This window comes from Leptonychotes weddellii, chromosome 6 (genome assembly GCF_054177405.1).
Source record: "Leptonychotes weddellii isolate Sample4059 chromosome 6, ASM5417740v2, whole genome shotgun sequence".
NCBI lineage: Eukaryota > Metazoa > Chordata > Mammalia > Carnivora > Phocidae > Leptonychotes > Leptonychotes weddellii.
Window position 1 is genome coordinate 137,795,085 of NC_138374.1, and position 26,591 is coordinate 137,821,675.

The 26,591-nt window shown below is 56.8% G+C and overlaps 1 protein-coding gene across 2 annotated transcripts in view; it reads right to left on the reverse strand.

Moving 5' to 3' along the window:
• IL6R (interleukin 6 receptor) overlaps positions 1-23,135 on the reverse strand; it is a 40,795-nt gene extending 17,660 nt beyond the window's left edge. Inside the window, exons 1-6 of one of the 2 annotated variants that reach the window (XM_081825535.1) lie at positions 23,016-23,135; positions 6,462-6,710; positions 5,922-6,045; positions 3,856-4,037; positions 3,410-3,576; positions 2,817-2,958 (exon numbers count right to left, since the gene is read on the reverse strand). In XM_081825535.1, coding sequence (XP_081681661.1) covers positions 2,817-2,958; positions 3,410-3,576; positions 3,856-4,037; positions 5,922-6,045; positions 6,462-6,710; positions 23,016-23,100 — 949 coding nt within the window. In that variant the 5' untranslated portion in view covers positions 23,101-23,135. Of the gene's footprint in view, positions 1-2,816; positions 2,959-3,409; positions 3,577-3,855; positions 4,038-5,921; positions 6,046-6,461; positions 6,711-9,117; positions 14,045-23,015 lie in introns of those variants that run through there. The other variant, XM_081825536.1, reaches the window with a different exon arrangement.
• Positions 23,136-26,591: the final 3,456 nt, after the last annotated feature.

Here is a 26,591-nt window from a genome sequence, read left to right on the forward strand (position 1 = left end):
TGGAGTCAATCATCTGTAGGCTCCAACATTTCAGGAAAAGGGGACAGTATGTGCCCGGCCCCAAGCAGACCCTGAAGAGGAGCAGACAGGCAGAGACTGGTCGTCCTCGTCAGCACCTGCCTGGCCCGGGGTCACGGTGAACAAAGCACCATGCACGTCAGCCCACGCTGGGGCCCACCACGCCAGGGGCTGCTCGCGTGGAAGATAGCGCAGAGAGCACACCCAGCTGCCGCCGATCCAGACAAGTCTGCTATCACAAGGGGCAGGCCAGAACAGACTGGTGAAAAGTAAATCATGCAAAGTATTTCTTTAATAAAACTGGCCAGAGCTTGTTTTAAAAACAAACAACTCTCCGAAGGGAACAAGACAGATCACAGCATCATCCCCCCCGACACATGGCAGGGCTGAGGCTCTGAGAGGTCCTACAGCCTGACTCCCTGGTCCAGCATGCTTCCACAAGCCCCGTGCCCCCCAGAAGTGACCAACCCCACGCTGAGGCTGGGAGGCAGGAACAGCCTGCGTCTTCAGGTCCCGGGGGTTGGGAAGCCCACTGGTGCCCCAAACAGCCAAGGAACTGCACTGTCAGTAAAACTCACTAAACCTCACTCTCCAGACGTGCTCCCCGATCTCCAACCTCAGCCCCTCACATTAGCCACCCAAGCTCCTCTGGCTCTGCCCTCAGCCGGCGGAGGTGGGGGGGTGTTTGCGGGGGAGCGGGGGGGGGGGTGCAGGGGGGAGGGGCAGCCAATTTCTCTCTTGGGCATATTTGCCACTGGCTTTGAGGACCCCCCAAAACCACATGTGCACAGGATGGGGTTCTCAAATGCTTCAGCTGCTTATGGGAGGAGATACGTGTCCTGTCCGAACCTCCGCGGGTCACTCCAACAAGGCACAGAAGCCTAGCGGCTCGAAGCTGAACAGTCAGAGACTGGACCCGGTGCTGGCCAGGTGGCCCAGCTGCACCGTCTCCCACTGTGGGGGGGATGTCAATAATTTCAAGAGGGACATCCACAAAGGAGACCAGGTTCAGAGGAAGGTGGCAGACAGGTAGCAGACCGGTGAGGAACCCATAGGCCATCCCACACAGCAGCCTGGGAAGAGACACCCGAGCAGACGCGGGTCCTCTGGGAATCCCGGAGAACTTCGGGAGAGCAGACCAGCAGCCTTGTCTCCAGAAGACAAGGTGGGGTTCACATGGGAAAGAACTTTCTTCTTGAGCAGGCATTTCTCCAAGGAAGACATACAAATGGCCAGAAGCACATAAAAAGATGTTCAACATCACTATTCATTACGGAAATGCAAATCAACCTCACAATACCAAACCCAGTAGGATGCTATTATCAAAGAACACACACACAAAACACAGAAAATCCCAAGTGTGGAGGAGGATGTGATCGGATCCCTGGGCATTGCTGATGAGAATGTAAAATGGTGCAGCCACAGTGCAAAGCAGTGTGGTAGTTCCTCAGAAAATTAAAAATAGAACTACTGTATGACATAGCAATTTCACTTCTGGGTATTTACTCAAAAGATCTGAAAGCAGGGCCCCAAACAGATACTTGTACAGCGGTGTTCACTACAGCATCTGCCACGGCGGCCAAAAAGTGGAAGCAACTCAAGTGTCTGTCCACAGATGAGTGGACAGGCAACACGTGGTCCATCGTGCACAAATATTCCTCAGCCTCAAAGAGGAAGGAGACTCGGACACTTGCTACAACACGGATGAACCTGGAGGACATCACGCTACGTGGAATAGACCCGTCTCCAAAACGCAACTACCATTTGATTCCACTTACATGAGGAGTGACTCTCAGAGACAGAGAGCAGGTGGTCCCCTCCATGTCTGATGGGGACAAAGTTTCAGTTCTGCAGGATGGAGAGTTCTGGGAGTGGATGGGGGACGGCTGCACAACAGCAAGATTTTACTTAACACCACTGAATAGATACTTAAAAATGGCCACAGTGGCAAAAATTAAGTTACATATATTTTACCATGATTCAACATTTTTTAAAGACAAAGAAAGAACTTTCCAACAAAACGGAATTTTGGGGGTGCCTGGGTGGCTCAGTCTTTAAGCGTCTGCCTTCGGCTTAGCTGATGGTCCCAGGGTCCTGGGATCAAGCCCCACATCGGGCTCTACCCCTTCCCCCTGCTCATGATCTTTCTCTCTCTCTAATAAAGAAATTTTTTAAATCTTTAAAAAAAATTTCAGCAGTTAAAAAAACACATTAACCATGCAGTTACGAAACAACACATTTTTGGAAAATATTTGATAACATGAGAATGCTCACAGTATTCACACACACACACACACACACACACAAATGTACTTAGAAAAACGAAAGACGCATACTAAAATGTTCTCACTGGTTTTCTCGAGGTGGTAAAGATACTGATAATAATTATTTTTCATACATTTGTGGAATTTTTCATGTTCTGTATCAAGCACAGTAATTTCAGTAATTCCCCAAAAGAAATTATTATCACCTTTAACATCTTTTAGTAACTGTGGTACACCAAACCCAGCTACAAATTCTTTGTGGTTCCTCCCATCAAGCTGTGGAGTGACTTCCCCCGCCTGCGCCTCTGTGGCCGGCAGGAAGCTGACGGCCACAGGGAGAGCCGAAGGCCCCAGCTGCCACCAGCACCGCGAGTCGGACCGGCAGCTGGTCCCGCAGGTCCCGGCGGGAGCTGCCTACCTGGCTTCCTTCCAAAATCTTGAGTGGATACATGGTTGCTATTTCAGCACCGCTTTGGGGGTGACTTGCTACATAGCGACAAAGCTGAAACATCCGCGCCACGCCCACCACAGTACCTGTCCAGGGGGTGCCCGTGGCCTCCTGGCTCCAGGCGCTCCAGGAGCCGTGCCCAAACTCCTCCCGCGCCCGGAGCTGCACCACGTGTCGCATGCCTCTCCAGGCATCGTGGATGATGCAGTGGTGCTGGAGCTCCTGGACCTGCGGGCGGGGGCACAGCGACAGTGGGGTGAGGCCCGGGGGCTCTGGTCAGGCAGCCCTGGGCCACCCTGCCCTTCAGCTGCATGCTCTCTCAGGTCCAGGGAGTGAGAGCTCCAGGCTGCACAGAGACGCTCGGAGCCTCAGGGCGCGACGGGGCTCCCCTGGGCCCAGGCCGTGGAAGCTGTAAGTCCCGCCCACAGAACCCTGCGGGCCACGCCCTCAACCCGCGTGTGGCCCAACTGCCTGCCGCTGTCCCGCGCGTCCTCTCAGACAGGCCTGTGATCATCGTTCCTATTTGCTGCACGAGACAACTAGGGCTCAGGAGGAGTCAGAGACTCCCCCAAGGCCTGCAGGCTGAGTCACAGAGCAGCGCCCAGAACCGTGTTCTCCGTTCCAGGAACGCTGAGTACCCCGCCACACTTTACTGTCCGGAAGTAGAAGAAGAATTTACCATCCACGTGGTGAACGTCTTTGACCGTTCAGCCCGGTACCGGAGCTCAAACTGCAGCCTGTAGAAATAGGAGTTCCAGGAGGGGGGGTCTTTCCAGGTGACACTGAGCCAGCGGGGATTTCCGTCCACAGCAGTGACAGTGACGTTGGCAGGCGGGTCAGGCTGCACTGTGGGGGAGGAGAGCAGGCTCCCATGCGGCAGCGAGTGTGGTGCACGTCCCCCCGAAACAGGCAGCACCCCACCCCAGCGCCCAGACCACTTCCCCGTGCCATCTTGCCAGGGCCCCCGTCCGCCTGCCAGGCCCCTGGCAAAGGAGGCCCCAGAAGGCACCGGCTCAGCAAACCCCGGCCCCGCCCGGCCCCGCCCGGCCCCGCCCCCGAGCATCTGTGAGGGGCTGTCCGAGGGCACGGGGGCCTCCGGGCTGGGGTACGGGAGAGCTTACTCACGGATTCCGTAGCCCTCAAACGTGTGGGGTCTGCCGGACTTGCTTCCAGCACTGTTGCTGACGCAGAGGGACACGACATACAAGGAGTTGTCTCCCTCCGGGACCTCCAGCAAGCAGGAGAACTTCTGGGACCCCTGGGCATACGGGCACGGCTCCTGGGAGTCCCCCAGCGGGCTGCTCCGGCTGTGGGCACAGGGTGAGGGCAGGCTCGCCACCAGCGTCTGCCCTTACTCAGGGTGGGCGAGGGGAACGGAGACAAAATGCTCCACACCCAGCAGCACTTAGTAGGTCTTGTGATTTCAGTCAATTATCCAACCGCACCAAGCCTGTTTTCTCATTTGAAAATGGGAATATTAGTAATACCCACGTCACAGGGGTTTGTTAGGGTTCACTGGCCACGGAGTGAGACATCAAGGTTACTGCCTGGCCCGGCCAGTCAAAATGCTGAGCTGAAAAGCACACTTGGCCCCTGAGGCACTGGATGGGGGCGCCTCCCAGCCTCGTCCCAATGCAGGCGCCGCAAGGAGTCCGGAGAGGCCCCATCCCCAGCCTCAAGCCTCTAACGAAACGCCTTCCCCGGGCGGACGAGGACAGCCAGTGGAATAGCCTAGCACAGGGCTCGCAGGCTCCCCGAGGAGGTGGGAGCATCTCCAGCCGATGGGCCCGGAAAAGACTCCTGGGTGGCCGCAGATACTCAAGGTGAGTCAGACGCGGCCCCACCTGGCCCGCTTACGACATGTGTGGGTGCGGGAGGTGCTGCAGCCACTCATCCTGCCGCTGGGGCCACAGATCACTGCTGACTCAGGTGTAGACCCTGGGCCCAGAGCAAACTCTTTCCCTCTGGACAGCCTGCTCCTCCGTTCCCAGGGGCAGTTAGCGCCTCCATCCCACTAACGCTGAGGAGGTGGGTCGCCAGGGAGGGCTTGAGGATGGGCGTCCCTCCAGCAGCCCCAGTAAGTACCGAGCCCAGGGCAGGTGCTGGGGAAGAACAGGTGAGCCAGCCCGGTGGGGCGAGGCTGTAACGTGCACGCACACACCTCTTCCCCGGGGCCTGCGGACCTCCCCCCGCCCAGGCACAGGGTCCCTAGGTGCAGCTCCTCTCCCGCTTCCTCAGTCCAGGACAGGGGAGGTGTGCCACCCGAACCGGCTTTCTGTGGCTAGTCTGGGTGGCCACCAGCCACGGTGCAGGACACCCTGTCCGGGGACAAACACCCTCCAGGTCCCAGACAATTACACCCACAACCCAGCTTTGGGTTCTGCAGGGTTCCAGTTCTCCCTCTGGGCAGCGGTGCCCTTTGCAGATGAACAATGTGCACAGTTCTGCACGGAGACCAGGCCTGACAACTCTCTGCAGACAGACACCATGGAACCCAACCGCCTGCTGAAGTCACTGCTCAGATTTTTGACACTGACTACCCACAGCTCAAACTCCATTACAGACACCTGGACGGAGGGGCCCTGCGCTGGGGACGGAGGCTCCTGTGTTTTCTGCAGCTCCCTGCTCCTCACAGCCGTCCTGGGCTCCTCCCAGGCCCAGCGGTGTCTTTGGGTCCTACACCCGCCCTCTCCCCGCCCCAGCCCACTGCTCTAAGGCCTGTCTAGGGGAAAGAGCCTGACAAAAGGCTCCCACCATCAAGACTACTGAGGAGCTCTTGCCCTCACAGGGGGGCACCTCTGCATCTTCTTCAGAGCACACCCCAAACCTGACATTTTGGATAAACTCAGACAGACTGGGATCTGATTCCTAGCGGAGCCACTTACAAGCAAGATGACCTTAAAGCAAGTTCATGGATGGCTCAAGCTCAGCCTCTCCAGCTGTTAAACAAGGAAAACGACACCCCCTCCCTCCCCAAGACTGTGTGGTCACGAATGCAGCACCGCCCAGCCGGCAAGTTCTCGGTAGGTCCCCCACTCCCTCCTCCCCATCCCAAAGTGATGACTTCCCAGTGATGAAGTCTGGGAACCACTGGCCAGAAGCCCACTTGCTGTAGTGAGAGCCGTCAGCCCTCGAGGGGCCTCAGTAAGGATGGAGAAGACGGGGACACACAGCCCGGCCCAGATACTCACAACTTCCTCACCAGTAACGTGGCCCTGGTCGTCGGGGAGGGTGGGCGCCGAGGACCCCACTCACAGACTACCTTGCTGAGGGGACTCTTCCGGAAGCAGGTGAGCTGGGGCTCCTCAGGGGGCACTGAAGGGAGAGCACAGCCGGTGTGAGGAGGGAGCATGGCCCTGCAGCCAGCCAGCCCCGAGGCCAAGGGGCAGCCCCCCCACACACACACTCGCGCAATCTTCCCAACAATGGTAAGGTAATAAAATTAACCATATTGACCACCAGGGACACTGGGCACAGGGGTGAAGCTGGGAAGGAGGAGGAGCACCCAAACCCCGGCCGCAGGCTGTTACCCGGGCCTCTGCCCTAAGCACTCAGGCCAGGGGGAGGGGGGTTCCCCATCAGGCAGGTGCCCCCACCCAAGAGGAGGCTCCTCCATCTCACTGCTGGCAGATGTCAGTGGATCTTTCCCCAAATTTGCTGGGCCAAGGAAATAACAGGAGTTTAAAGGGACAGCTGGGACCTGTCTCCTAGCACTCTGAGCTCGCACTCACCGTCCACCAGCAAACGCACGGTTCCGGCCAGGCGGCCGTCCTGGTAACATGAATAGTTTCCGGAGTCACTGAGCTGCACCGACCTCAGAAGCAGCCTCCTTCCCATGGCAGCCCAGCCGCTCTGGTGTGAGCCTGCCACACGGTTCCCCAGCAGCCAGTGAACAGTGGCCTTGTCCCCCGGCTCCCCGCCCGGGCAGGTCAGGGTCACACTGGCCCCAGGCAGGCTGGTCACCGTATCGCTCACCACCTCTGCGGAGGGAGAAGACACTCGGTAAGCCTATAGCAGCCTACAGCAGCCGGGAAGGGCTTTGCTTCTGATCTGGGAAGCCAGGGGCTTCAGAACCACACGTCCCTCAAGCCCATCCGCGGGCCCAGGCCACGGCCCCCAGGGGGCCTCCGGAAGCCGCCCCTGGCCACCCGACTCCCTCGGTCAGAAAATCCTTGGGGCTCCTGGGTGGCTCAGTCGGCTAAGCATCTGCCTTCGGCTCAGGTCATGATCTCAGGGTCCTGGGATCGAGCCCCGCGTCGGGCTCCCTGCTCCGGGAGGAGTCTGCTTCTCCCTCTGCCTCTCCCCCACCCCATAATCACACACTCTCTCTTTCACATAAATAAATAGACTCTTTTAAAAATGCATAAATAAATAAAAATAAAAATAAATTAATTTTTAAAGAAAAAGAAAAAAGAAACCCCTCAGGGGCCTGCCACTGTCCACAGCATGAATTCCAAGCGTGAGGCCTGGCTCACAGGGCCTTCTGCCACCCATCTCCCCAGCGCTTGCAGGCCTCATCTCTCCCCACGCCCCTCAGAAGGTACAGAGCCCCTCCCCCGCCCCACACGACCTCCTATGTCAGGTCTCAGCCTCAATATCCCCTCCCTGAGGCCTTCCCTCACCCCCAGCTGAATCAGGCCACCACCAGGTGTGGTCTTCCTCACCCCGTCACCCATCACACGCTGCCATATACCAAGTCTGTGTCTGTCTTCTCTCTGAGACTCTAATGCCACAAGAATTGACACCCTGTTTTCTTGTGTTATATTTCAGTGCCTGGCCCACCCTCTGGCACATGACAGGGGCCCACCGGACACACGATGGGGTAGTGACTGAATGAATGCACGCAGATACCCAGCTGGGGCTCACAAGATGCAGGACTACATGAGAAGTCTCAGGATCCCTGGAGCGTCACCGTAGGTGGCCCATTTTACAGACAGTAAGACACAGAGGTCTGCCCAAGGTCACCAGTAAGCTTGCTGCACAACTGGGGTGTGGCCCTCTGTGCGGGGACCCACTCCTGTCTATGAAACCTGTAGGACCACGCTATTTTTATTCTAGGGAGCAAATTAGAAGGTAAAAAATAAATGTGCTCCCTACCCCTGAAAAATATCATGTATGTGCTACTCAAGGAAAATAATATTGAAAATTAAAGGAACAGGTAAACTTTTTTTAGAATAGGTTAAATAGAGTCACAGAATTTGAGATAAAACTAGTCTAACCAATTAATTAAATGAGTCCACCCAGCTAAGGGAATCGAGGCCAGTTTTCATATTAAGCACACTTGGCCCTTCAAACGATTTATGAGCGAGGAGCAGCAATAAATCTGGCCAAAGATTTCAGAAAAGCCCAGCAGGAACCGCCCTCACCTTCTCCTGAGCTCCCAGGCCTGGAGGGCCAGCATCACCGTGTCTGACCTGCTAAGCCTTCTTGCTCGGGAGGACTTTATGTCACACTTGGCAGGCTGTCCTTCCTCCCGCCCATCCAAAGTGGCAGTCAGAGGGACTAAGGGTCAGCGAGCCCTCCAGGAGGAGAGCACCCCCAGAGCGACCGCTGGACACAGCTCACGGCCTTCAGGTGTCCTCCTCACTTCACCATGTGGAGCCTGATGCCCGCCCCCCGCCGGCACCCTCTGCTCTGAGGCTGGCAGCCTGGGGACAGGGGCAGGGTAGCCGCCGGTCCTTGCCGGGTTTCTTCACCAGAGTCTTGGACTCTGGATGAGAAAGGTAGTTGAATCTCACCATGCAGGGGATCAATTTGGGCAGGTTTCTTAGACCCCTTGGCCTTGATGTTCCCTCCCTCTGTCCTACATTCCACAAATATTCGAGAAGGCGCCCAGCGGCAGGTGCCAGTGAGGAGGACACCGGCAGCAGAGAGACCCTGCCCTCAAGGACAGGAGACGCATTCCCCACAGCAGAACGGGGACACAGGAACCACACTTCCCAACAGCAGCAAAGTCCCAGCCCCCCGAAGCCCAGGTCCCCTGAGGGTGCTTCCCTGCCCAGATGGCTTGAAAGGACTCTGAAAAGCCCGAATTACAGCACACCCTTCATATGGAATCCTCAATAATATACTTCCAGCGTTTCAGATATGGTTTTTAAAGGTACTCCCAAATACTGAACACACACACAGTAATACATGTAATACACACAGAAGTTAGGAAGCATGAGACACCCCCAGCCCTCGCACAGCCACTGTCCCGGAAGCCCTGCCTTGGCAGTGTTAACAGTTTGGGTGCAACTGTCCTTTACCTTTGACAATAGGTTCACTGTGCACAGACCCCTAATTTTTTCTTGGCCTTGATTGATTTGGAGGCTTTATATAAAAGGTCTGTATGTAGTCTGCTGGAACGTGCTTTCGCCATTCATTATGGCTCTGGGACTCACCCACCTTCATGCCTGTGATACTCCACTGTGCACTCCAGTAGTTCTCCTGCTCCGCGAGGGCTGGGTGGCTTCCAGCGTCCTGCTGCACCAGGGTGTGGCTACCAACTTTCTCACGTGTGCTCCTGGTCATTTGCCCACGGCTCTCCCGGAGCAGGACTGCCAGTCCCAATGCCTGTCTCACGTGTGTCCTGTTCCTTCATGACCAACACGCAGTCAATGTGTGTACGCCGATGGGCACCAGATGGGTGCGTCTGGCCCACAGAATGATTTCTATCTGTGCCCGATGAGGCTCTGTTTTAGAAGACCCGCCTAACCTCTGCCCCTGAGATCAAGCCACATGCTCTATGCACGGAGCCACCAGGCACCCCTATCTTTTGTTCGTTTTTTTAAGATTTTATTTTTACCACCCAATACTTCTGATCACCGTATCCATATTTTTACTTCTCCATTTTCCACTCGCTAAAGCAGCTCTAAGGATAAAAGTTAACACAGATGTCAAGCTCACGCACAAACTACCACCACTGTAGGAACTAAGACAGAGATACCGCCGAAGAGGACTGTGCTGGTTGGTGCGGAGCTTCACGATCCCTCATCAGCTGATGAGCGGAAATCAGAATTCACCAGACACAACAGACCCAACAGACACAGGCAGGTTGCACGAAGGTCCACACGTGGCTCATCCTTTCATTGACACTTTACCCAGCCATGACTGTGAGACAGGGGCTCCCACTAATATTCATCAAAGAACTCAGCGTGTGCTTAATGCAGGTTTAATGTAGGGTGCCCGAGAGGGACTCCAGGGACAGGGCCTCCCCACCGGAAACGGCCAAGAGTGCTAGCCACAGATGACACAGGGGTCTCAATGGTGCTGCTAACCCCCCCTTGCGCCCCCCCCCAAGCTGCACAGCCCGCCGGAGACCGGAGGAGTGGAGGAGTCGGGAGGAGTCTGCGGAGATGCCGCGGAAAGAAAACAGGAGCCTGGAGCCAGAGGGAGCTCTCTCCTGCTTCTGCACTTGCCCGTTCCAGGAAATTCGCTTCTCTGCCCACCTCCCTCCCCCCAGTTCAGACGGAAGCTCCTGCTGTGTGCAGTGACCAGCCTGATCAACAGCAGGGCTGTTCCTTCCCCGCTGGCTCTAACAATGCCCAAAGCACTGGGGCAGCTCAGAGAAATTGCAAATCAAAAGGCTTTTTTTCTCGTCCACAAAAGCAGAGCTGGGGGAGCAACGTAATGGCCACTCCCTCGGCCAAGTAGCTTGAGTAATGGTTTTCTGAATCTTTAAAACTGAGTCACTATTTTTTTTTTTTTAATGGGGAATGATTAATTATAAACCACCCATTGGCAACTATTGCTTGTCCCAGCCCTTCTTCAAAATGTGTTTCTTCCAGGGCTGCCCGGCTAGCTCAGTCGGTAGAGCATGCAACTCTTGATCTCAGGGTCATGGGTTCAAGGCCCACGTTGAGCACAGGGGGTTACTCAAAAAAAAAAGCATGCAAACTATGTTTTTTCGAGAACCTGTGAAGAACACTGTGTTAACTATGCTTCTAAAAGCACTCCGTGCAGGCTGGTCAAATACTCAGGAAAGACCCCAAGAAAATAATCGTGCTGATGCCAGAATGGGCAAGGCTGTCCCTCCCCACCCGGCCACCACTCACCGCTGCTCCCGACCATTCTCCGAGCCGGTGCCCACAGCAACTGCGTGGCTGGGCGGGAGCCTCTGAGCGTCTCCTTGAAGGGAGGAAATGATGTCCCCAGTGCCCTCCCGGCACCTCTGCCCACCTCTCCAGAGGGTGGGACTGGAAGTGATTTCTTTCTCTTCCTTCCATCTTCCCGCAGTTTTTAGATTTTCTTTTTTTTTTTTTAAAGATTTTATTTATTTGACAGAGAGATAGAGAGCACAAGTAGGCAGAGAGAGAGGGAGAAGCAGGCTTCCCACAGAGCAGGGAGCCCGATGTGGGGCCGATCCCAGGACCCCGAGATCATGACCTGAGCCGAAGGCAGACGCTTAACGACTGAGCCACCCAGGTGTCCCAGTTTTTAGATTTTCTATAAGCTGTATTATTCTCAGAATGAATATATATTCGTTTAAAACAAAGAAGCAACATAGCCTGGGTCTGTCCAAGTTATTCAGTCTCAGGAGGGAGAAGGAGGTGGGGCAGAGCACAAGGGAAGCCAGGGGACAGGGGAGAGTGAGGGCGGGCTCCTCAGGACAAGCCCCTCCAGGTCCGAGAGGGTTCACCCGCCCTTGGGCTCCGTGCCCTGTTACTTGTCACTTTCGCTCTGCTCTACAGCCCTTCAGCTCTGCTGGCCAGGTCCCCTGGTCTGCACAAGGTCATGGTTCCTCCCCATCTGCCCCTGCTTGTCTGCTCCTGGGTGGCCCCTTCTTGCTCCAACCATTCTTCCAGATGCATCTCCATGGCCCTCACTCCCACCCTGGGTGATGGGGGCAGCAGGGAGGAGCTGGCCTGCACACTCTAGCACTGAACAAAAAGCACGCAACTCAGCACCTGTCCCCGAGCAACTGCTCTGCTGTCTGGGGGGCAGGTTGCAAGCCTGTGCCTGCCCCTCCTAAGAACACAAGGGTTTCTGTGCTCCATCACGGGCAAGGCCAGAAGTCATCACTCGGGGAGAATGGAAAGTCAACACCACTAGGCACCAAGAGTCCTCTTCCTCTTGTCCATACTGTAATGTCAAACCGCACGAAGCCCAGGCCATCCCGAGCTAAGGGTCCCCGACGTGCTGAGGCGCCAGGGAAGGGAGATCTGAGTCGGGGGTCTGATCAGTGGAGTGCCCCTGTTCCATCAGGAGCCAAAAAGTGGAAGCCCATGGGGGAGGGGGGCACGTGGGGTCCTCAGAGGGTGAGACCTGCCTCTTCAGAGGGAAGGGCACAGGCTCAAGGCCTCCAGCCCCAACAGGAGCCAGTCCCGCTCCTTCCTTCTGTTTATCCTCCAATCCCCTTGAGAATGAGCCCACTGTCCCCCCAGCTCCTGCATAAAGCGCCCTGGAGGCAGGAGCTGGGGGGGGGGGGCAGTCAAGGACTGGGAGCCTTCTTTGTTTGTCCCAAGGCCAGTGTCAGAAGCAGGACAGCAGTACCCTGCACCCCAGCTTCCTGCAAAGACAAGGGTTCTGAAGAGGATGAAAGCACATCACCTGGGACGGAAATCAGAAGTGTCCACTCCTGAAAACAAAGGTCCCAACATCGCCTCCCTGAATGCCCAAAGCACTTGGTGTCGGGTCTCCCGGCCCAACGCTTACCATGAACTATGCATCTAGGAGTGGGGACAGCCTGGCGTGGAAGGGACAGGAGGCCCGAGTCCATCCCCAGTCTTGCCACGATTCACGGGCAGCCTCGGACTCCTTACAGAGCCGCTGGCCGAGCCCCTGTCTCTTTCTCTGTGAAGCGAGCATTCGGACCCCATTCCTGCCCCTAGCATCTCACCGTGTGGAGTCCTCAGCTCTCAGAGGTCAGGAAGCACGTCTGTGTCTGTTCACCTCAGACAATACCAGCTTGAAAACATGGAATTAATCGATAGGTTTATTATTCTAATAGTTGATGACTTTGGTTTGGAGAAGGATGAGAGCCAGGTCCCGGTGCCCTCAGACAAACGCTGCTTCTCTCCCTGGAAAGCGCTAAGGGAGGGCAATTCCCACAACATCCCTGCCTCCCCTTCCTCGACAGGAAGTAACCCCTGGCAACCAATCCCACACCTGCAGGCCCCTCAGGCCCAAGCCATCCCAGTCTCTGGGGCGCTGGGGCCCCACCACCGCTGGGGACTCTGCAACACAGCCCTGGGAAACGGGGCCCCTCCCCGTTCTGGACCTCAGGTTGGTGCCAGAAACCCAAACAGCTTTGCTGTTTTTCTACTTTTTTCCTCTTCAAATAAACTTGCAAATGTCAATAATCAGAAAAACATGCACACGGAGACATATTTCTCAACTCTGCCTGCAGTTGTTCTTGCCAGCAAAAACACGTTCAGCTTCCCGGCCGCACTTACGTAAGTGGTGAGCGAGCTGCCCAGCACACCGCCACTGAGGACGGGCTTAGTGTGCACCTGCCAATCCCACGGCCCTGGCTTCTGAGCAGGGACTCAGGTCTGGCTGACGGGCCACCAGCAGCGCGGGATGGACTCCAGCCTCTCGGGTTGCAGAGGCCCAGGATTTCAGGAGGGGTCAGAGAGAAAACGGATCCCTTCTCAGCAATAAAGGCCTACAGTTGAAGGGAGTGGCTGCTGAGAAGTATCCAGAAGGACGTGGGTCCCTGTGTCCAAATGCAGAATTTGGTCCTGGGGAGCCTAGAATACGTCCCCAGTGCTCTCCATCTACCAGCTGAAACACATTTCCTGATTTCCGTGTAATAATCATAATGCTCATTAGCCATCATGAGCACTTAGCATGCCTGGTGATTCACCCAGGAGCTTGCTGCTCCTCACAACCACCCTGCCAGGAAGGGAAGCTTGTCCCCGTAGCATGATTGAAGCACTGAAGTTCAGAGCAGTTCAGGAACTTGCCAAATTCTAACAGCTGGTGAGGTGGGGAGTCTGCATCTGCTCCAGCTGAGAGTCTCTCTGCCCCGGGGCAGGTGCCTCTCTGGGCTCCCCTGGAGCTCCCCCCGAGCTCCCCCTTCTCTGGGCTGCCCACCACCTGTCGGTTCCTGCTCGTCTCCTGCCTTTCCACCCATCACAGAAGCTCCTGGAAGGGAGTCCTAGGTGTGAGGGAGGTGAGGGCAACAGGCCTCCTCAGGCACACCCTCCACCTGGAGTCAGGGCCCAAGCACCCTGACCTTCCCTAAGGAAGCAGTGTATGACCCCCCCCACACACACACACACTCCTGCTCTCACCAGGTCACCTATTCCCATGCCTAAATGCCTAAAGTCCCCAGGTCCCAGGGAGAGGTCAGGCCACAGGCTCTAAGCTGAGGCCCTGCCCCTTTCTCTAACTCAGCCCCCAACCCACCCCCCAACCCGCCTCTTCCCAGCCCCACCTCCCCAGACCCTGACCCCTGCCGGCAGCCCCGCCCCTCCTCTCTCCTGTTTGCGGTCCAGTACCTGCTTGTATTTGCCTTGTATTTGGCAGAGTTGGTGTTTACCTTGGCTCCGACAGTGGACTACACCCTGCTTGGGGAGAGAAGGCTCCTCAGGACCCATACAAAGGAGGTGCTGGATGCTGGCTCTCAGCCCCGCATGGTGACCAACTCCAGAGAAAAATGTGTAATCCTGCCCCAGAGGCCTCAGAGGTAATCTGCTGACCAGGCCCGGAAGGTCTGGCCAGGTCACCTCCCCGAGATTATCACCTAATTAGAGGGAAAGACAGGGAAGGAGGGCAAACAGTCCAACGGCCCCAGAGGCCCAGTGAGATTGACTCTGCCTCGGGCCAGAAAGGGGCTGGGCTGGGGGTGCTGGGCAGAGAGCCACCGTGGGGGCTGCAGCAGGCTAGCTGGGGCCCGGTGCCCGTGGGTCGCGTGGCCGGCCGGGCCGTGTCCACCTCTTGGCTGGCCCTCCCAGAGCACAGCCGTTCCCATCTCTGAACTCAGCCTTGGCGGGAGCCTGGCCCGCTGGGAGGCGGGCGGTGTCTTCCGCGTGCTCGCAGAAGGTGCTGCCTGGCGCCCCGGTCCCAAACGGTACCCACAGCCCACTCCCCCTAGACCTGAGGAAGCTAACGGTCTGAAGAGCCGCAGAGTGGTGGTGGCGGGGTGGGGCAGGGGGCGGATCGCCTTCCGCTCCTCATCTGAGTGGTGGCCCCGTGGGCGTGCGCTTTGTGACAATTCACCGAGCTGCACGTCCACGCTGAGCGCTCTTGTCTGTGGGCGTGTGGCGCCGCCACGCACATTTGTATGAAGGCCCCCAAGTCAGCTCCCGAAGTCCCACGGCTGCCCGCGCTCGGGCCTAGGACACGCGCGCACACGCACCTGCGCGCACACGCACCTGCGCGCCTCACTGGTCCGTCCAGCTCGCCCCGGGTCCCCAGGAAGGACGCGGTTCCCAACGGGCGGCAGGCAGCTGTGAAGCCTGGAGCCCCCCTGCCTGGGACACTCTGAGACAGGAAGACTCCGCACTGTGAATGCTCCCTACACCACTCTGCAAAGTCTACCTGATCCTAATAAAAATACCAAAAGGAACTTTTTAGACCGCGACAAGCTGATTCAAAAGGAAAAGTCAGCAAGGGCGGCCAGGATGATTCTGAGGAAGCGGAGGAAGGAGACAGGGATGGGCCCGACCAAACCTTAAAGCAGTATGATACCATCACAAACAGACGAAAGCATGGAACAACTAGAAATGGCTCAGAAATAACAATAACCGAAAACTGCTTAGTCTGCACTAATGAACTGCACACTTTCAAATGGCCAAGATGATAAATCTGATGTGTATTGGGGCGCCTGGGTGGCTCAGTCGTTAAGTGTCTGCCTTCAGCTCAGGTCATGATCCCGGGGTCCTGGGATCGAGCCCCGCATCGGGCTCCCTGCTCAGCAGGGGGCCTGCTTCTCCCTCTCCCACTCCCGCTGCTTGTGTTCCTGCTCTCGCTATCTCTGTCAAATAAATAAAATCTTAAAAAAAAAAAAAGTCTCATTTAAAGAGTAATTCTCTATGTACTGATTTGAGAAAAAAATCTCGCATTACGCAAAAAAGCAAGATGTGGAAAACTATGCTATCTTTTGTATTTAAAAAAAGGAGGGCGCCTGGGTGGCTCAGTCGTTGAGCGTCTATCTTCGGCTCAGGTCATGATCGGAGCTGCCATCAGGCTCCCTGCTCAGCGGGGGGCCTGCTTCTCCCTCTCCCACTCCCCCTGCTTGTGTTCCTGCTCTCGCTGTCTCTGTCAAATAAATAAAATCTTTAAAAAAAAAAAATGTTGATGTGTATTTTACCACAATCTTAAAAGAGTAGCTCAGTCTGAGCCCTGGCCACACAGAGGCACGCACATATCCCAACCCGATCCTCCCAACAGTCTCTCGGAGGAGGAGGCCAGTGACACCGCTAGTCAAGGGGGAGCCTGGGTCAGACCCAGGCAACAGGCCTCAGAACAAGCACTACTAACTACGCACTATGCCGAGAAGCAGGATAAACCCAAGCATTTAAGCATTTGGCAGATTTGAAAGGTCACTTCTTTAAAATCAGTGGGGGAGGGGCGCCGGGGTGGTTCAGTGCGTTGAGGGACCCGCTCTTGATTTCAGCTCAGGTCGTGCTCTCAGGGTCATAAGATCGAGCCCCATGTGGGGCTCTGCACTCAGCAGGTAGTCTGCTTGAGATTCTCTCTCCCTTTGCCCCTCCCCACTCTAAGTAAATAAATAAATAAAATAAAACCAGTGTGGGGGAAATGGATTATTCAATAAACTGTAAAGGGACATTAGGTTATAACTGGGGAAAAAAAGAGTCACACCTCATGCATCAGTCTATGATAAACTCAAAATGGATCAAATATTTAAATGTAAAAGACTCTTCAAGCCACCAGAAAAAAAAAAAGAATAATCTTTTAAAATAATATTAGCATAGGGAAGATCTCATTAAGTATGCTACAACACCTAGACATCGTAGCGATTGGTAAGTTCAACTACATTTTTAAAAAATCTGCATGGCAAACACCATCTCCCCCAAAAAAGTCAAAAGACAAATGACGAACCAGAGAAAAATATTCATAAATCACATCATAAAGGCCTAAATTCCTTAATACATGTAAGCAATAAGAAAAAGACCAACAACCCAAATTTTTTAAGTTGGCAATGAATATGAACATGCAGTTCATAGAAACAGGTTAAGCAAATGTCTCTTAAACATGGAAACATATAATCTCACTCAGATAAGGTAAATACTTCGGACAAAGGTGTAGGGACCCAGGCATTCGCTCACTGCCGCTGGGGGTCCGAATTGGTGCAGCTTCTATTCTCTCTCAAAATTACAACCGTACATGGCTTTCAACCCACAGACTCCCCTTTGGGGAACTTATCCCTCGGGTGTTCTCACACCGTGGTGTCATGAGTGCTGTGTCGTTGTTCCCCCCACCGCTGCCTGTCACGGCAAGACAAGAAACAAGAAGGTGCCCGCCAGAAGGAGATGGGTAACGGACTCTGCGTATCCATGTAATAAGACACCCAGACATTAAGAGGAAACTCTTTAGCTGCGCTCTTTCCTAGTCCACTGTGTGCAGTGGTCAAGAGGCCAAGCACAGGGCTCAGACCCGAGTTCCAACCGCAGGGCGTCACTTAGGAGCTATGAGGCCTCAGGCTAGCTTCTCAGGCTCTTCAGATCCCACTTCCCCATCCGTAAATTGGAAATGATAAGACTACGCACTTCAAGATGCTGTTGTGAGGCTCACATTCGATAATTAAGGTTAAAACCCCAGCCTTATTTTTCAGACGTACCTAATCTCTCATGAAATATGAGCAATTGGAGAGAGAGAGAGAGAGAGTGTGTGCAGGAGCGGGGGTGGGGGAGGGAGAGGGAGAGAATCCCAAGCAGACTTCACGCTGAGTGTGGAGCCTGACTTGGGGCTCAATCCCTCCACCCTGAGATCACAACCTGAGCCGAAACTAAGAGTCGCCGGCTTCATGGACTGAGCCGCCCAGGCGGCTCAACAATTCTTATCGCCACCACATGAGTGTGTCTCCAGTCTTCTGCAGGACAGTCCTCAGGCTATAGCCTCCCCTCCTCCCATCCCAGTGGGCTCCCAGGGTCAATAACACCCATCAAGCCCCATTAATTTTGTGTTGGAAGTCTTGCCTGCCTAGGCTTGAAGTAACCTGCCCCACACTGGGGGGCAGCAAGACACAGGCCTGGAGGGCCCGACCCCACACAGAACCAGCTGCCTCCCCCAGGGCAAGCTCCCTGACAGTGACTGGCACTTGCAAACAGCCCCATGGAAAGGGCTGTGGATGCACAGGGGGGAGAAGGAGGTGTGCACGCGGCCTTCTGCACTGTTCAATACTTAAGACAGGCAGCAGACCCTGCCTGGGCCACACCAAGGCGTGGTGTTGGTGAGCCTCTGCTGTGGATGCTGTGAAGAGTGAAGGTGACCTTGGCGTCACTGTACTTTGCGGGCGGGGGGTAGGGGTGCACTCAGCAGCACATGTGATTTAGTGCAAATAGCAGGGTTCAGAGCTGGGCCTGTCACTTCCTTGCTGTGTGATCTTGGGCAAGTTGTAACCTCTCTGAGCCTCAGTCTCCTCTCGCCCACTCAAGGACTGTTTCAGCAGCTCTCACCTCCGCCAACCTGCTGCATCATTTCCATCAGCACGCAAGCAAGCTGACAGTTCAGTCATCTTTCTAGAAATCCCTTTTCTTGACCCCACTTTTCCAGCGAAGGCACACTCCATTTCTTTACCCCCTTTACAGCTCGCACCCTCAAAGAGCAAGCAGCCTGTGCCTGCCGTTCCCAGTTTCCCTGCTCCCATCCTCTCGTGAATCCACTCCCGGCAGCCTCCGGCCTCCACCATTTCACTGACACCCCTCCTGTGAAGGTCACCAAAGGCCTGCCTGTTGCTAGGTGCGCTGGTCAGGGCCCAGCCCTGCTCTTGCCTGGCCCCCGCCCAGCAGGACACCGTGGGATGCCGTGGACTGCACCCTCCTCTTTGACAAGCTGTCCTCCCTGGGCTGTCAGACACCAGCTCTCCTGGCTCCCTCCGACTCCACCAGCCTCAGCTCCTCCTCCTCCCCGACCAGCCTGAGAAGGGTGCGCTGGGGCCTCCTCGCTCCTGTCCCCCAGCTACACTCACCTGTGTGAGGCCAGCCACCTCAAGGCTTGGAATGACACCTGCCGTTAACCGACTCCCACAGTCACACCTCAAGCCCAGTCCTCATTCCCAAACTCCAGCTTCCTGCGTCCAGCTCCTCAGCGTCTTCCCGCTGGTTGTCTGATGGAAGTCTCCGTTCCAGTATGTCTGGAACTGACCTCCTGATCTTCCCCTCTAACAAAACCTGCCCGTCCTGCGGTCTGTCCCACGTGCACAATGGGTCTAACCCTCAAACATTCGGCTCTGTGCTGAGTAGAAGCGGCGCTCCTCTCTGCCCGCGGTTATCATAATGGCCAAGTAGAGAGGGAAGAGCAACGGATGCTTTTCAGGAAAGACAGCTAGGAGGTGGAGGGACACAGAACAGGGGCTGGACAGGCAGCCTGGATGCAGGGCCTCAGGGCCACACTGCTAGGGGGAGAGCCCCGAGACAGAGACGGCAGAGGGCAGGTTGGAGCGGGGGGGGGGGAGGGGGGCGGGCGGGGGGGCCTGTGAGGACCCGGCACCACGCTGGAAAAGGCCGACTCCGCCAAGGACTGCAGACCTCGTTGGATCTCAAGCCCAGAGGAGAGAGTAAAGCACACAGATTAATTACCCAAAGGAAGCCACCAGGGCCTCGCCAGACCAGAGGTTAAAAGCCTTCCTTTGCCACTCCAGCCCTCAAAGATTCTCTTTTAAAGACTCCTACCTTGATGGCAGCTGATGACATGACATTTAGCACTTCCCCGCCCAGCTGGTGTCTAAGGGGCACTGAGTGTCCACACGGAGCCCTCGGCTCCAGAACCTAACGGGCCCTCAGTATCAGACAGGATCAGACTGCTAAAGGGGAGGCTGGAATTTCCCTGCCCAAAATGGGAGTATAAGGAATCTCTAAAGAGTTTCGTATTTCCTCCAGGCCTTCGTTCAAATGTCACCCTGTCCATGAGAACATCCCAGGCCCCCCCTCAGAAAGGCCAGTTCCACTGCCCCTACATGTGCACACAGTCCCAGGCTCCCTCCCCTGCTGCATTTCCCCCCTTGGGGCTAGTAACCATCATGCTACGTATTTAACTCACATCTCCATCAACTGAAGTGCCAGGGAGCCAGGGATTTTTGTCTGTTTTGCTCATTTTTGCATCTACAGTTCTAAGAATAGTATCTGGAACAGTCAAAATACTTTGCTCAAATGCCGGAATTATTAGCTACTCGAACCTCAGCACGCGCTCTGCACGAGGGACTTTTCTACACCTTCTCTCCTTTCATCTTTACAACCACCAATTAAGTATATAATTATTTATATTTTCCAGATGAGGATGGTGAGTCTCCAAGAGGTAAACTCACTCACAAAAGCTCACATCATTTCTACACGGCAGGGTTGGGCAGAGATCTGTCCGGCTGCAAGCCATGAGCACCACCCGTGATGGTGAGCTGTCCCCACGCTGTCCCCCGTGGAGAAGACGAGGTCTGGAGAGGGGTAAAGGAAGCTGCAGCAGGAAAGCTGGGGCAGACACAGGCCAGTGTCGAGCAGAACTTCCCAAAGTGATGGAGATGCTCTGTCCGTGTCCAGGACGCTACCACTACTCACACACTACAGAGCAACCAAGGAACTTACATTTGTGATCTGACTTCATTATAATTAATTTAAATGGAATAGCCACACCTGGCACGTGGCTACTGGGTCAGAGGCACGCAGGCCGGGTGGGACAGGGGAAGGAGGGTGCATATTTACAGCGGTGAGCACCCGGTTGCTTCGTGTAATCCTCACAAACACCCAGCACCCGGAGGGTGTGCTGACCCAGTCTGCCGAGGTCATGCGCCTGCCACCTGGGGTCTGGTTCCTCCGTCCGTCCCCATCTCCAGACAATTTGTCTTTGGGAAGTTGGTACCACAAGGCCTCAGACAGCTGGGTTTTCTCAGTCCCTCTCAGGGATTTACTGTTGGCCATGTTCAGCTCCTTTTAGGGTGGAGTCTGGGTGGCTGGTCCCACAGAGGCCCCATAGGGCTTTACACGGACTCAGTGTTTGCTGAAATGAATAAACAAGGGCAGAGCCAAAGCGGGGAGAGAGATTTCTGGCAACTGGAAGCCTGAGGGGGGGAGGGCCTTCCTTCAGCCTCTCAAGCACACACGTGAGCCAGTCATCCCCAGGCCAGCAAATCACAAGCATGTGTAGAAAAGGACACTTCCGAGCCTCACTGCCAGATCTCTCTCTTCAGTAAATCTGGGGTGGGGGCCAAAACTTAGCCAACACAGACACGAATTCTGATACAACTAGATCCAGAACTGCCCTTCTGAGAAATACTGATTTCGGGTGAGGCCAGGAACGCAGGTAGGCACTGGGGGCAGGAAGAAGTCGCCTAAGGGAAGTTCAGAAGTCGAGACAGGTCTTTGAAGAGACTTAAAGCTGTATGTGCTTGTTTGTGTCCCGTCGAGCTCTGCAGAAGGCGGAAGGAACCTGAGTCACCCGTGTCCAGGACTTCCACGCCCAACACCTGAGTCCCCGCCGGTCAGGGCCCCCAGACAGCAAGCACACCTGGGCAGGCTGTCAGCTCTTGGGCATGTGGGCAGCCACTAACCGCGAGGAAAGCGCGCCTCCCGGCTAGGCGAGCCCCCAGCCTGGAGAACCGGCGGATTTCCCCTCACGCAGCATCAGCCTCTGCTGCCCCCTCCAAAGCGGGACAGTCACAGTCATCTGCGGCCTGCTTCCTGGACAATGTCTTTATTTTTATTCCCCAGCTTGTGGGCTGAGTCTGTGTGGGTGTGGGAGGAGAACTGGGTATTTTCTACTTCTCTGCATTTTCCTTCTGAACTGGGCTTTCACTTCCTCCCCCAACTCTCAGTTCTGCCTTTCCTGGGCTGTCCGGGCCTCGAGACCACCTCGCCCGTCCCTGCAGACCACCAGGCAAATAGAGACTGACGTCAACGGGCTGCCCCTTGCACTGCCTTGCAACCTCTTAGGAGCCAAAGGGTACAGTCACTACGGCAGGAATCCCCCTGGGGCAGGTGCCCTGGGGTGTGGTGTGAGGAGCAACCGAGGCAGCCAAGGGAGCCTGAAGCCTCATCCCCGCCTTGCAGGCCTCTGCACCACAGGGGGGCTAGCCCAGACCTCAATTCCCTTCCCCTGGCCCCTTCTGCCCCAGCCCTCAGCCAGCAGGCATGGCTCTCAGCTGGCCCCCAACACCCCCCAGCTCTGCCTGCAGGGCTAGTTCTACATTTGGGAGTCTTGAGGGTCTACAGCACTGGAGCCATGGAAGGGTGGGCCTCCACCAAGGACCCGACAACCTCCCATCCCAAACTCTCTGAACCTGTCTCCTCTGGAACAAAGTATATTTTAGATCCAGCAGAGGACCGGGATACAGGTGAAGGTACCTGAGGCTCCAATCAACAGTGACTGCTCCCTGCAGGGGTCACCGTGTGCTCAGAACCCCTTTATTTCCCTCTGCCCAGAGCAAGGGGGTGTCACCATCCAGAAGGCAGAGAGCTCATCAGCCTGTAGCCCTAGAGTCCTCTCTCCCATCAGAGAGAGAGGTCAAGCTGAGGATGTTTGCCCAGGACAGGAGCCAACTGTTCCCAGAAACCTTCAGGCTGCTCCTCACAGAAGCCCTCGGACCCTAAAATGAACCTCTTGAGAAGCAGTGGCCGCGCTGGGCTAGAGGAGAGCCTGGACACACAGCTGGGCATGCTGCCAGAGCCCGGAGAAGGGCCCGGCTGCCAAGGGCTGACTACAGTCAACAGGGGCAGAAGTGCCCACCGCCCTCTGCCTCGCCCCTCCTCTCCTCTGGAAGGAGCCCAGGACGCGCCGGCCCCAAGACGTCCGACTCCCGACTCCGGTTAAACTCCCAGCGCGGGGGCACACGGCTTGCTCGCGCGGTGTCCGCCGAAGCGAGTGCGGGCAGCGGGACCAGCCCCCTCGCGGTCCGGGCCCTGGGGGCGGGGGAGCCCCTGGCCCCCAAAGCTGACGGCGCGAGAGGCTCTGGTACACAGGACGCCCGGGCGGGAGACCCCAACCCCGCTGGGACCTCTGCCCTTTGTACGGACTGGTGGCGGCGCAGGGAAGGAGGCTCGGACGCGGCTTTCCGAGAACCCGCCGAGTCCGGGTCAGCGGGCAGTCCGGCGGCGCCCGCGGGGACCTCCGCGGCCACCGAAAAGGGGCGCCGGCCGCCCTTCTCCCGCCGGCCGCCCCCGCCCTCCAGGTGCGCGCCAAGCTCTTACCCGGCGCGGGGCAGCCCCCTGGGGCCAGGGCGGCCCCCCGCGCGGCCAGCAGGGCTGTCAGCAGCGCGCAGCGCAGGGCCAGCATGCTTCCTCCACGGCCGAGGCCCCGAGGTCCCGGGCGGCGGGGCGGGCCGGGGCGGGCGGGGGCGGGCGGGGGCGGGCCGGGCGGCGAGCGGGCTCAGGCCCCGAGCGGGCTCAGGCCCCGAGGGCAGTCCCTGCTCCCGGGAGCCTGCGTACGGCGCCCGGCGAGTGCCCCGCTCCCTCGGCCCGGGCTCCGTGTCGGCGCGCCTTCCCGCTGGCGCACGACTCAGAGCCGCCGACCGTCCCGGCGGCGCAGGGCGACACTGGAGGAGCTCGCGCTGGAGCGGCCCCCGCCGGCCCGGGGCGCGGTTACGAAAGCGGAGCGCGTGGCGCAACCGCCCCGCGCGCAGCCGACCGCGGGCGCCGCTTCCGGCCGCGGCGCCGCACCTGAGCGGCGAGCGCGGGCGACCCCGGCCCGGCTCGGCCCCCGGGCGGGCGAGCGAGCGCGGCGAGGGAGCACCTCCGCTCGGTTTCGGGTTTTGGGTTTTGGTTTCGAGGCCGGGATCGCGCTGTGAAGGGAGCCGCGTCTCGGCGTTGCAATCGCCCGCGGAGCCCTGGAAACCGCGGGCGTCCGCGTCTCCCGCTCGGGATTCCGGGATCAGGCTTGGGCGTCCGAAGACCCGCTACGGTGAAGGTCCGTTCTCTCTGCCGCCTGCTCCCCAGGTGTCGGGCACCGGCTGTGGAGGCAGGCACGTCGGACCGGCTCCGCACCCAGACCTCCGCCTACCGTGACTGTCACTGTCCCAAATCTCTGGCTTTTCGCGGTGCTCGCCTGTCGTATACAGACAGCAAAGTCTGTATTGGTCAGGATGATTTGACGATCCCAGCAGACGACAGCGACGCCCCTGACACAGGACCGGGCCACAGGTGCCCAGTGAGGTCGGAGCATGCGAGTCCTCCCTCCCGATTTGACAGATAGAAACTGGCCCTTGGCTTTCAGGAGCAACCACAGGGACCTCTCGGAAGGGCCCACCTGTGCTCCGGAGGGGGCCTGGAGCTGACAGGGGGGCCTTAGAACTCAGTTTGAAGGGGGAAAAAAATCCTGAAATAAGATCTAGGCTGAGAAGTTTCTGAAAAACCAACTACTAAGTAGAATGTGCTTTTCCACTTCGGGCCGAATCCAGGTTCCTGGGACAGCTGGAATGGGCATGGGCTGACAGGAGCCCTGAGGTGGCTTGAACCTGACATGAAGGGACGGAGCTTCTGGAATGCAGGCCTCAGACCCCATGCATCTGGGTCTCTGGTGGGAACACCCATCAGCAGTGCTAGGCAGAACCAGGCACATGCCCTGTCCCAGCTATGGAGGAAGCTGGTTCCGGTGGGCTTCCTTGAACCACACCCACAGAAGGGGAGAGAAAGGCCTGTTGGAGAGTAGATCTTTTGGCTACTGGCCTTCTCTTCTACCGTTCTAAGTGGGGTTGCAGCAGGCTGGAAGGTGGTTCCCGCTGCGGCTGTTCCCTTCCCCTCAGTCCGTAGCAGATGCACACCTGAAAATACTCAGAGGGGCAGGCTGCCCACCTGCAACCAGAAAGCCGCAGAAAGCTCTCTGCTCAAAGAGGAGAGTTTGAAAGAGGGATGACGAAGCCCAAGAACAGGTGTCTCAGACCCCGCCCGACTGAGCGCACCAAACTGGGCCTCCCGTCTCTAATCCACTGGTGGGGAGCTGTGTGACTTGGGCAAGTTACTTAACCTCTCTGAGCCTCTGATTCCTGATTTGTAAGAGGAGAGCAACACTATGCAAAGTACTGGTGGTTCCAGTGAAAAGATCTGGCCCATCTTTATTTTCTCAGCCTCGTTTTCTGATTTCCGTGTCTTGCATATCATTATGTTTCTACAAAATTATTTATGGCTCCTCACCCCCACGCCCTTATTCAAGCTATGTCCTCTACCAGATACTCCGCTCCTTTGTCCTACATCCTGCTCACCCTTAAGACGCATTGGGATGTCTTCTCCAGGAAGGCGTCTGCTCTCTTTTCCACTTCCCTGGGACGCGTTCATCCACAAAGTCAGGTTAGGTGCCCTATCTCTATGCTCCTCCAAAAGCCCACACTGACTTTGATCACCACCCTGGTTTCCCCAACACAACACAAAGCCCGTCTAGTGTATCCTTGCTGCTGAGCAGGGCCCGGCCCGTGGCGAGGGTCTTTGTCTCCAGGGGGATGTGGCCTCCCAGCTCTCGACCTCTGGCAAGCCCACGGGAGCTCTACCCTAAGCGGAGACTCAAAATTCTGTTGTGTGGGGTTTTTTTTAAAGATTTTCTTTATTTGAGGGGCGCCTGGGTGGCTCAGTTGGTTGGGCGACTGCCTTCGGCTCAGGTCATGATCCTGGAGTCCCGGGATCGAGTCCCGCATCGGGCTCCCTGCTCAGCGAGGAGCCTGCTTCTCCCTCTGACCCTCCCCCACTCATGTACTCTCTCTCTCTCTCATTCTCGCTCTCTCAAATAAATAAATAAATATTTGAAGAGAAAAAAAAAAAAGATTTTCTTTATTTGAAAAACAGAACAAAAGCAGGGGAGGGGCAGAGGGAGAGAGAGAAGCAGACTCCCGGCTGAGTGGAGAGTCCGATGGATGCGGGGCTCGATCGCAGAACCCCGAGATCATGCCCTGAGCCGAAGGCAGATGCTTCACCGATTGAGCCACCCAGGCGCCCCTCAAAATTCTTGAGACAACATTCCAGACTTCCATCCGAAAAACAGTGATAAAAAAGGGACCTGCCCTCACCCTGACCTGGTCCCTGGGGCCACCAGTGTCTCATGCTTGGCTTCTCATCCCTGGGGGAGGGGAGAGACTCAGGCCCCCGGGGGAATCGCAGAGTGGGAATGGGGTTGTCGAGTCACCAGGAAGCAGGAATGAGAACAGAGTGGGCTGAAGCGAGCTGGGTCTGGGACCCTACACGGCGCGGGCTGGAACTCAAGGACTGGAAGCAGGCCCCTCCCTCAGATAACCCTGGGGCCTGCAGAGGGCTTTCTCGGAAAGGAGACTTTGAATTTCCCACCCCTGAGGGCTAGGAGATGTTGCCCCAGTTTTCAGATGCGTACACTGAGGATGGGAGACACGAAGGGCCTTGTTCAAGACCTCAGCTGGTAACTGGCAGCTCGAGCGTGAAGTCCGGCGCCTGCCCTAGAGGCCCCTCCCTGCCATCACAAGCAGGCGCAGGGCCAAGGACACGCCGTCCCGAGCAGGCACTCCGGGACAGGAGGAAAGAGCGGGACCTGGCTGGGGGGACACCCCCCTCTTGGGTGCCCCCACCCCGTGCGTGGTCCTGCAGTCGCCCTTCCTCGCCCCTAGGGGGAGCCGAGGGCTGGACCACTTTTCTCAGACCCTGCCCCCCAGTCGGCTCACATCCCACCCAGAGCCGAATCTTAGAGACCTCACAGAACAGATACATAGTGCTGAACCCAGACGGTCCTTATTCATCGTCCGCTCCTCCTCCCTTGGCCTCCAGAGGAGGAATGGTTCCCCAAAGGTGACATGGTGACACAGCCAGCCAAGACCC